The sequence below is a fragment of the Abramis brama genome, assembly GCF_963993115.1.
Source record: "Abramis brama genome assembly, chromosome: 24".
In the NCBI taxonomy this organism is placed as follows: Eukaryota; Metazoa; Chordata; class Actinopteri; order Cypriniformes; family Leuciscidae; genus Abramis; species Abramis brama.
The window spans coordinates 813577-825886 of NC_139986.1; the positions used below are offsets into that span (position 1 = coordinate 813577).

Below are 12310 nucleotides of genomic sequence, written 5' to 3' on the forward strand. Positions count from 1 at the left end.
CGTGGCGTGCATGCAGATGAGCTTGCAGGGGTGGAGCTTAAGCGCACTCAATGATTGGAGGAATCCTGCATACATCACCAGAGAGAAGACTGACCAGTAAGTAAAGTTGAAACATATGCATCATTCACAATGCACTCTAAAAAACACTTGGTTAAAAACAACCCAAGGGCTGGGTAAATATAGGACAGAACACATGTTGGGTTCATTTCACCCAGCAAATTGGGTTGATTCATTTTTACTACTAGCTTTTTATTATTTTACTTCATACATTAATTTATCTTTACAGATTAACTTAAATCCTCTAAATGTAATAATAATAATAATAATAATACTCCACACAACCACTGGTTTGCATGATAATTCCTTTTTTTTAAATCATATTTTACAGTATAGCATATTTTATATAGTTTTGAATACATATTGCATACATTTAAGCTTGTTTAAGAAACATTAGAAGTGTAATCAACCAGTCTCTATTGTCCCGTTTCCACTAACAACGCTGGTTGTGACGTCTGACCCAGGAGCTGGGTAACACAAACACTACCCAAACACTGAAAGAATAACCCAAAAACTGACCCAAGAGGCTCAACCCATGATTAGGGTAAAAAAAAATCATCTAAGATTTTAGAGTGTAATAACTTGAATTTTGAAAAAAGTGTATATTAATAATTTAATGCTGACTTGAAAGAACTTTCACACTGTTTCCTCAACTCACACAGTTTGAGGTTTCGTTCACATCCGAACACTGCTGGACGAGTTACGCGTAACAGTTTAATCAGTTCAGCCTTGAAAATAATTAAAACTCGAAGACTATAACGGGCCTGAAATGAATTCATCTCAACATAACTCTCCTCTCTTAAAAACACCACTGCCCGAAGAGAGCGTGTTCTAGAAAGACTGAAATAACAGTAATTAAGGATGAATGGTGTGTGACCCTCAGCAGCGGGTGAGACGCGAGGGAGCCGTGAGTGTGTGTGTGTGTGTGTGTGTGTGTGTGTGTGTGTCCACAGGCCTGATTCATCTGCTCGTCTCGTCTCGTTCCTCTTTCACGTGTCTGAATCCTCCAGGAAAGAGAAGTTCCTCCGCTGGGAGAGACGGAAGACACTGAACTCCAGACTTCAGCCACACGTCACAGAACTACTGGAGACGCTTCTGGAACAGTGCTCCAGCATCTGGGAAAGGGTTTTCCGGTACTCCTTAATCAGGAAAAACTGATGAAACAACAAGCATTTCTCATAAAGGAAGTGCAGTAACTAAGATTTAACCAGAGATTTTTAAAGCACACATATTTCATGAACAAAATAATCAGTAATTTTACATCACGGGTGAATAAACTTGAGACTTTAATATCATAATAAAATACTTTTTTAATTTTCTAAGAGTTTAGACTTAGAATTTTCAATGGCAGATGATAAAATAGCTGTACATTCCCATAGATTTATCAGATCATATCAGAATATTACAGAGATTAGAGGATGGGCTCTGATATTCACAGCTCAACTCTATCAAGCGTGAGCAAGTGTTTCTGTAGATTAGAAATGCTGTTGATAATCTGTTGGCATTAGATGTGAACGCTATAACGCTGTTCAATCTCAGCGCTGCTGTTCTTAATGTAACACATTGTTCCTCTTTTATTTGCTCAATTAGCACAAAAATATCATGATCTTCTTTTGAACACGTACTGTGTTGAAGAATTACTCTGTGGACTGAAATATTCCCTTAAGTGAACACATTTTTTGTTTGGCCTACTTCTGCTTAACCCCATTACCGCTTAATAACCAGAGAAAGATTTTTTTAGAATAAAACACTGTTGCAGTGTAAATTAATGAGCGTTTCTGAGCTGGGCGCCGCCAGACGGAGCGTTTCTAATGTGTCTCAAGGTTAAAGACCAAACCCATCCTTTGCCAAAACCAGGTCGTGTCAACACACACTTGTAGAGCTGAAGACGGGAGACGATCATCAACCTTCATAACTGATGCACACCTGCACATGCATATGCATAACCCAGCAAAAGTTTAAAATGCAATTAAAACTACTTTTTTTTTTACTATATCGATCACATACTGATATTGTTTTAATGCAGCTTAAGAGAAAAGGTTTGTTAGCTTTCTTATATGTTTGCATTATGTGGCACTTTAAACTGAACTTAAATACACTTTCTTTTGCAGACGTATGCTGAACATACACTCACACATTTAAATCTTTATATAAAGAACATTAAGTGCAATAAACAGCTCATGCACAACATGATAAATCAAAGTATAATAAAAAACAATATAAATGAAGGTACTTTGCAAGACATCATACAACATAAAGAATATGCAACATATTTTAAAAAGCACCTTATGTATATTTTAATTATTTTAGCAGAAAGGGGGAATGTGTGTGTATGGGGGGGGGGGCTTTATGCCTTCAAAATAGTAATAATATAATAATAAATATGACAAAGGCACATAATAAAATAAATTAAATTAAGCAAAATATAAAATTTTATAAATATAAAAATATAAGCGAATAAAAAAAAACTATATAAATAATACTAAAATAACACTTTTTTGGTCCTTAATGTATTGTTGATGTTTAAGTCTTGTGTTTAGATTATTATGCTCATTAGCTGATGTGACACAAGTGCAGTGATCACACACACACACACACACACACACACAGTGCCTGGCTGATGTCCAGATGGCTGCGGGTGAACGGCATGTTATTTGGACAAAAATAGGTGTGGCATAAAACATAACCATCATCCACGAGCCGTCTTCAGGAAGACAGACAGACAGACAGAGAGAGAGAGAGAGAGAGAGAGAGAGAGAGAGAGAGAGAGAGAGAGAGAGATAGATAGATAGATAGATAGATAGATAGAGAGAGAGAGAGAGAGAGAGAGAGAGAGAGAGATAGATAGATAGATAGATAGAGAGAGAGAGAGAGAGAGAGAGAGAGAGAGCGATAGAGAGAGAGAGAGAGAGAGATAGATAGATAGATAGATAGATAGAGAGAGAGAGAGAGAGAGAGATAGATAGAGAGAGATAGAGAGAGAGATAAATAGATAGAGAGAGAGAGAGATAAATAGATAGATAGATAGATAGATAGATAGATAGATAGATAGATAGATAGATAGATATGGGTATATATATATTGATAGATGACTTCATAAGTGTCCACACTACAGTGTTACGATGAAGTGAATCAGTGTTGAAGTTGATGAGATCATTAAGTGAAGGATGAGCATTAGTGATGAACACCTGCTGTTAACAAGCAGAATCACTGAAGGAAAGAGGAACAACAACAACAGAAGAAGAGACACAACTATACCACCGACTTCCAGCACTATTACACATTATTACACTTATTACTTTATTTTGTTTTGAAGTCATAGTTGGGCTCTTAATGTTTTAACTTTAGTTTTTCTGTGGCCGCTGCATCTTTGTGTTTAAGGCAGATCTGTTAAAGAAACTATGATCAGGTTATGATGATTAAGTTCTGATAATGACGTAATCATCATGTAATGACCCGGTTCACTGATCTCCGAGTCTGAAGCTCTGATTATATGCCTGATGTGTAATTTCTGTATCCTTATTTATGTCAAATATTACATTTGATTCCTTTAATTCTGTGATTGTGGTTACAGTCTTGATTCATTGTTGCTTTAATGCTTTGTTTACCTGATTAAGTATGATTAATTAAATTAAATTATGAATTAAATAATAATTTTGCAGTAGTAACAATAACAGAATACATGGCAGAAATCTGTGGTTACCGTTCATGTTTTTCTCCTGTTATGAACCATGGTAAATTTCCAGTTACTATAGTATTACAGACTGAAGCCATGGTTAACTGTAATCAAACATACATTTAAAAATACATGTCACCATTCATAAAAAAAATTATAAAAAAATAATAATAAAATGCTTTGATAGACTGTATACCTTGACTTCCATATTCATAGTATTACATGATTACTCCAACACTGAAAACATGATAACCTCTACATTAACTGGTTAACATTGTTCAGTCAACCTAAAGAAATTAATTCATACCAACAAAATTCATTTTTATGGGTTAAATCAAGTGTAAGCAGCCGGTTACCATTTTTTACAGTATGCTATATAGATATAGATAGACTAAAAACTTAGTGGATGTCGTGAGTTTGACTCTCAGTCAGAGATTATAATTCCAGATGAAATCAGGAAAATCAGATTTACAATATTGTTTTCGTGCATGCAGAAGAGCATCGCCAGAACAGATCAGACAGAAAGAGCTGTGGAATGTGTTCTTATGCAACCAGACCAGACAGAGAGAGAGACACACACACACACACACACACACACACACTTCAGGGCGGGATCGGTGTCGGTTCGTCCCAGCCAATGATCAGACGTGTTTCTCTTCCCCCTTTCCCCCTGTTTCTCCCAGTCCTCCGGCAGCTCAGTCTGCCTGAACGCCTCGAGTCTCGCAGAAGAAGAGTGAGGATGAGGAGGACGATGATGATGATGAGGAGGATGAGGATGATGATGGATGCAGTGCCGTGTCGTCTGGTGTTTCTCGCCCTGTTCTTCGGAGCCCGGCTCCCGCACACCGAAGGTAAGATCTCGGGGAACGAGGGCTCTGGTTCTGGGCATCGGAGGGTCGCTCTTTGTTTGCAAGCAACTGCAACCCAAAGAGAGTGTGTGTGTGTGCGTATGTGTGTGTGTCTGTGTTTCTGCAAAGATGGCGCAGGTCAGAGAGAGAGAGAGAGAGAGAGAGAGAGAGAGAGAGAGAGAGATGCTGACTGCCAGTAGAGGCTCTTTTATTTCTTCGCGACTGAGAAGAAAAGGAGAGAAAGCGCAGAAAAGTCCATCATATCACACACACCTGATCGCGTTATAAACTGAGCTCATTCACAGCGCGTGTGTTCAGATGAGTGACGTGTGATCAGTGCGAGAGATGTTTTCATTCCAGTCTGATTACAGGCTGATTGTGTTATAGTTATCACTCTTTAAGATCATAGACCGTGACAAACACACACACACACACACACACTCACGTCTCATCTGCCTCGAGGCGTTGTATTTTCAGTCGAAACAGTCTTACCTATCGATCGATTAAACGCATTTTATAAATACATTATGTTGTTGAAGTGTGACGTAGAATATCATAATTATCAGTTTGTTGTTCACGCTAGTCGAAACTTATTTTGGTCGATAATAACCGTCAATCTGAAAGACAACTCCCTTTTTATTTACTGTATACCCAATAAAAGATTGTTTTCCGTAGTTACTCAATTTAAATGCATTGATAAAACTTAAAAAACAAAGCATATTTACGTATTTCGCTAACAGCTGGATTGGGCTAACTATCCAGATAACAGATAGCTTTAAATGCTGGTAGCGCTTTTAAAGTTAAAAAATTGTCATCTTTTGTCTCAGAATGTAACTTTAATGTATTTTATTACACGTTCGGTATATTTAAAACGTTTCAATGTGTTCCGTCACCTCGTTTGACTTTTGTATTAGCCGTTAGCTGTTTGGCTAACTTGTTTCCATTAGTTCTTAGTTGGAAAACCGAAACAATTTACAAATACCAAAACAATTCTAGTGATCTTGTCAGCGATTGGTAATGACTACCCGATGTGTCTCCATTTGTATTTCTAATATAATTTAACGTTTAAAAATACTTTTTTTAGTAATAATGATTTATGTGCTGCTGTTTAACTGACTGTTTTAAACACGTAAAGTGAGAGAAAACTCGATGAATTGCAGTAGAAATAATAAGGTAAATATAGAGGATGATGTCAGATGTTTTATAGACTGAAGATTGTAGACTGTCTCTCATTTGTGTATAGTCTAACTATACAGCTTTAATGGGTGTTACACAAAGAAAAAAACTACCATAGTATTTCTATTTGCCATGGTATTATTTAGTGTACGAGGGTATTGCCTTTTGCATCACAGTACATTTTTGTAAGATGATTTTTTTAAATGTACATGTATTGAATTTGAAGCCTATTTCCACCACATAAGAAAAATAAGATCATGATTTTTTACAATAATTATGACAAAAAACTGCCAACTTTTGAGTTGCAAGTTTTTTTTTCTTACATCACGATAAATGTATTGTGATTGTCAAAACACTTGGTAACTAAACATAATTTGACTAGGGTTAGTGACAGCATATGTTACAGTGTTTACATGGGACAGTGACTGGTAGGTTACTGTTTTTATTAGCCTATAGCTTGACACAAATTTCACGATTTCAATTCAATTCTTGTGATTTGATTCCGATCTTGATTCAATATAGATTCATTTGGATACATATTAGGTACAGTAGTAAATATGCAAATTTTTCTCAAGAAAAAAACTCGCCTAATGCTATACAGAGAGAGCACTGTCAGCTGGTATTATTATTAAAGGTTAAAAATAACTCAATAATATAATGCAGTTTTTGTTATAAATACAACGTTATAATATTTGAATGATATAAGTAACAATACAATAAACATGTAATATGGAGCACATACGTAGCAAAATAGCTACTCCTCTCTATAGCTAATTTTTCTAGCCAGCTAGCGTGCTATGGTCATTAACTGGCTTTCCTGAGGTAATGTGTCATTATTCTCCTGCTGTTTTATTGACCTCTTTCGGTTAAAAAACACTGATTGATCGATATTATGTATGAGGCAAATACATTCCGGTAAGTTGTACTGTATCTTTCAACACAACTATTGTTCGTGTTTATTCACTAGATGACCGGTTCACGTGCCGCTAGAACTGAGGCGCTACAGCGATCTGTCACTCACATTTACAGGCACCAAAACTGTATTTATTGTTTGAATATGGAAATAAAGTTGACAGAATCCGAGAGCTGAGAATTAGTTTGATATCAACAGTAACGGCTGTCCTGTCGTGTCGGTGTCCTCTTTCTCCGCGAGTTGTCTGTGCGTGAGAACGTGTGTGTGTGTCCTGAGAGTGTGTGGACGGTCTCTGAATGCCTGAGAGTTGTAAAAAATAAAAATGATGAGAACCAAGTAATTTATGAGATGAGGTCATAATTATGACAAGTCAAAAACGACATAAATGGGTCTCCATACATGTGATGACAGGAGATGCTCATTCTCATGTCTTCATCAGTGTTGCGACGGAAACGGCGAGCGTGGTCACATCGGGTTTCATAACTCTTGCTCGGCTCCGTGCGGCGGGTCACGCGCAGTTATGGTCATATTCAGTTATTGCCAGGTGACCTGCATCTGTGTCACCTTCACTATCAGGCTTTATTGGCACTGTGTGAATCATAAACGTCCTTCATGAAATCCTCTTCTGAATGTCAGGAGAGCAGCGATGCCGTTAGCAACCCGTCGTGTGTTCGTAATCAGATGCATTTTTACAGAATAATTAATATCAGTGAGTTACTGTAAGCTGGAGCATGAGTGCATGAGCTGTACTGTAATCAGCATAATCAGCAGCTGCATAATGTTGAATACCTCAAAAATAATAATTCTTCTTGTTCTTCACTTAAACAGCACAGGCCGTGGCGGCGAAGGCCCGCTCACACTAGCATCTCTACATTAGCATCTCTACATTAGCATCCTCACCAGCGCACGAGTCTGACGTGTGTAAAGCCGGACTCTGATTGGCTGTCAGTGTTTTTATCCTTCATAAGAAGAACAGTTGTTGATTCCAACAATATCATTTCTCTGACGGTTGTTGTTGTTGTTGTTGTGAACTCTGCTATTCTTTTACATTTAGGACGATTATTACTTCACAGTCAGTTAGTTTTCATTACGGCCTTTACAGTGAGGCATTTACAAAAACAGAAAACAGTTTTACTAAAAACACATTCATTTTTCTGGTAATGTTTCAGTTCTGTTTTGCAATGATGATAATGATAGTATAAGTAGCCCCCCCCCCCCCCCCCACACACACACACACACACACACAGTATAGTTTAAGTCTTGTGGTTTTCCTGCTGAGACTGAGGCCGTTTCACAACACCGGTTTCTACAAGAACTGAAAACATGTATTTGTTCTGGCCCTTCGTTTACACAACGGCCTGAAAACGGCCTGAGTTTTAAAGTGCAAGTTTTCGAACACGATACCGTCATCATTTCCATCTACACAAAGATGCAAAAAGATTTTCGCTTTGCTTGTCAAAATTCTTTTAAACACACCGATTGAGCTTCACTTGTTAAGCTGCTCTTCCTGGACGGACCGATGATGCTTTCACACTCACACACACACACTCACACACTCACACTCACACACACACACACTCACACACACACACACACACACACACACACACACACACACACACACACACACACACACACACACACACACACACTCTCACACTCACACACACTCACACACACACACACTCACACACTCACACACTCACACACACTCACACACACACACACACACACACACACACACACTCACACTCTCACACACACACACACACACACACTCTCACACACACACACACACACTCACACACATACTCTCACACTCACACTCACACACACACACACACACACACACACACACACTCACACTCACACTCTCACACACACACACTCTCACACTCACACTCACTCACACTCTCACACACACACACACACACACACACACACACACACACACACACACACACACACACACACACACTCTCACACTCACACACACACACACACACACACTCTCACACTCACTCACACTCTCACACACACACACTCTCACACTCAGTGGCTCTCGTGTGTTCGGCTGTTCTTACACCACTGCACTGACTCCGTCATGAACACACGTGAAGAGTTTCATGCGATCCATGTGTTGTGTGTCACTGAAGCGTGTGTGTGAAGAGCTCCCCGTACACCACAACACTCCGTTTCCCGGATCCCATCGGACACACGTGAACCTGTCGGAGGATCCCGGATCACTTTCCTGCACAGTATCATCAGGACCGTGGGGACTGTGGTCTGGATGCGGTCGGAGACGGTGCCGTGATTAATGGACGCCGTCAAAGGACATAAATCAAGTGATTCTGCATTTGCACTGTCAACATTCCACCAGTGTGTGTAAACCGGCTTCATGGCACAGACCCGAGTGTGTGTAAACCGGCTTCATGGCACAGACCCGAGTGTGTGTAAACCGGCTTCATGGCACAGACCCGAGTGTGTGTAAACTGATGCTCTTTAGGCTGAGATTACACTGAAACTAAAATATACTTCTAAATCAGATATTTTACACTGTATTTTACATGCCTTGGTGACTTTTTTAAAAAAACATTACAAAATATTATTTACAACACATCAATTCTTACTGACTGACCTCAGAAATATGAATAATAGTGTTGACGTCGTCCACATGACTTATCCTCTATAGTCTAATAACGCAAGAAATATTAATTATTTCCACTGAAGTCATTCAAGGCATTATGTGAGAAGACGTGATTCAACCCAGAAGCCTGTCACTCTGCAGTTCACAACTCAGAGTTATTCATATTCATACTTCGCACGATTGCTCATTAGATATGCGCGTTTGTGACATCAGAGCTGATGAATAACGACCTTAAATATTGTTTTGTTCCTCACACACAGCTATCATACAACTGCAGAAGACTCGCAATATATTTTATGGTGATTATTTATGTCAACGGATCCGTCATTTACTGTCATTAGGGGTTCACCGATGTTTCTATTATTCTGGCGAATGCTGATGTTGATAAGTTGTTATTTTCATGTTATGGCGGATAAATCCACGATAATAGATTCTCTGCTGTCTAAATAAATCAAAATTAAATCAGTAAAAACTAATGTTTCAAGAGCAACAAGTTAATTTAAAAGAGTAGTTCACTTCAGAATTAAAATCTCCTGATAATTTACTCTCCCACGTCATCCGAGATGTTCATGTGTTTCTTTCTTCAGTCGTAAAGAAATGAAGGAAATTAATTTTTAAATTTGAAAAAGGAAATTATTTTTGAGGAAAACATTCCAGGATGTTTCTCCATATAGTGTCTTCAGTGGGGTCCAACGGGTCGAAGGTCCAGATGTGAGTTTCAGTGCAGCTTCAAAGTCTCGACACGATCCAGCCGAGGAATAAGAGTCTCATCTAGACAAACCAGCCGACATTTATAACAAATAAACATTTATATACTTTTAACCACTAATGCTCGTCTTTTTGGTTTGCACTGAAACTCACATCTGGACCTTTGACCCGCTGGACCCCACTGAAGACACTATATGGAGAAACATCCTGGAATGTTTTCCTCAAAAATAATTTCCTTTTTAAAATTTAAAAATTAATTTCCTTCATTTCTTTACGACTGAAGAAAGAAACACATGAACATCTCGGATGACGTGGGAGAGTAAATTATCAGGAGATTTTAATTCTGAAGTGAACCAGTGCTTTGACGGGGCCGTTCACACGACACCGCTTTCAACGTAAAACTTTTGATGTGTTGTCGTTCGTTTACTCGACAGCGGCGTTTGGGGACGCCTGAAAACACAAACTTATGAAAACGGGTTTCAAAGTGCAAGTCTCCGTGTAAACAGCAGAATCTCTGAAGACGCTGACGTCATGCTCGTGCGTGTTACGTGTTCAGTCTGTAGTGTGTGATCGCCATCTACTGGCCTGGCAGCAGAACACAGCGGTTATGGTGTTTCCGCGGATCCGTGTGAACCATCGCTTTGAGGATGGTGTCGGGAAACTCCCCGAAACGAGTGTGGCAACATTACAGTGTTCCACAGAAGCTTGTTTTCACCATGCAATAAAAAAAAGATAATCAACTTTTTATCTGAAAATTATGACTTTTTCTCAATTGTGAGTTTATATCTCACAGCTCTGAGAAAAATTCAATCGTTGCAGTTACTTTTTGTATTATTTATTCCGTTGCAGAATCAAACTTTCATAATGTACTGTATTAATTTTGAGATGGCAAAAGAGTGTTTTTAAAATGAATTTATTTGTGTTTTTTAACCATTAACCATTTAAATACGTCAAATAAATCTGTATCTGTTAAAGCAAACGAAGTCCGTCCAGTGATGGGAAGAACCGTCTCCGGATCCTGAAGTTCTGGGATCCCTGTCCTCTCTTCCAGCCGTGTGTTTCACAGCGTTCCCTCTCTGATCCCGGTGTGTGTCGAGATCCCGGTGTGTTCTCTAGCAGTTAGCCTCGCGTCGGACTGCCGGAGAAGTGTGTGTGAGCTTGAGGAGAGCTCGTGTTTGGCGGATCTCTCTCTGATTAGCGCGTCAGCTCCAGAACGCACTGGACCCCAGAAGCCCGTTTTGGAGTGTTGTGTCCTAGAAAACCTGTCTCCGGTTAGCACTAACTCGGGAACAATACGCCCACGGAGTGTGTGTCTCCTGACAGCCTAGCGCAGACGTCCCCTGAAACCTCATGAACACACACACACACACACACACTCTCTCTGATCGCCAGCTGATGGAACGAGGTCAGTGTCGGGAAAACACCAGTTCCCTCTCCTCTCCTCACACTGGAGTTGTGTGTTTATCTCTCTTGTGTTTTCCGGCCTCAGACTCGAGAGCTGTCAGCGTCCCGGCAGCGTCTGTGCCGGAGTCGTGTGTTTCTTCACCACATCCCTGAAGTGAAACACACTCGCTGGGGTTATTGTGTGCGGTCTGCGCTGAGCGTTGGGGTTCAGGGTCGAGCTCCCTGTGGCCTGAGTATCAATTCTCAGAAGACTTCTGTCAAAAACATTAATTGTTTTTAATAAATTGAAAATGAATTGGAACAGATGCTGTTTTGCTCCAAAAATAACCAGTAATCATCATAAAAGTGGGTCCATATGACTCATGCAAGAAATATCAGAATTATTTCCCCTGAACTTGAACCGGAGTGGGCGGAGTTAAAGTGTGCTTTTGGCATGATGTGCTCTGATTGGTGGAGATTTCTCTGCAGAATCATCTTCTCTGCATAAGTCCCCCTGTAGCCAATCATTTCATCCCTTAAAACTCATCTTTGATCACCAAAAGGACATATTTAAACGTTTTTTCCTTGGAATAAATAAAATTTCTTCATGCCTTAAAATATCTTGAATGTAACTCGACACCCTTGCCTCATTTAGTATGCGCGGTTCTATGAATATGCAAATGAGCCCCGCCTCCACTCACTCACTCAGCTCAGAGATCCACTGGTTGACGATCACACGTTGATCTGATTGGTTACAAGGTAGTTTGTGACGTCAGAAACACCAGCGATTTCAAAGCGTGTTTTTGAGACTGTCTTTGGTTCACTGCAGTTTTAAGGAGGAAATACTCAGCAATGGAGTCGACTTATGAATTTACACATGATTTGTCTTAAAGCATATTAAA

At 39.4% G+C, this 12310-nt stretch overlaps 1 protein-coding gene across 1 annotated transcript in view; it reads left to right on the forward strand.

Annotated features, from left to right (window-relative positions):
• The first annotated feature begins 4287 nt into the window (after positions 1-4287).
• Positions 4288-12310, forward strand: part of tgfbr1b (transforming growth factor, beta receptor 1 b) — a 69401-nt gene continuing 61378 nt past the window's right edge. The window contains exon 1 of the mRNA XM_084102083.1: positions 4288-4584. Coding sequence (XP_083958209.1) covers positions 4371-4584 — 214 coding nt within the window. The 5' untranslated portion in view covers positions 4288-4370. The remainder of the gene's footprint in view (positions 4585-12310) is intronic.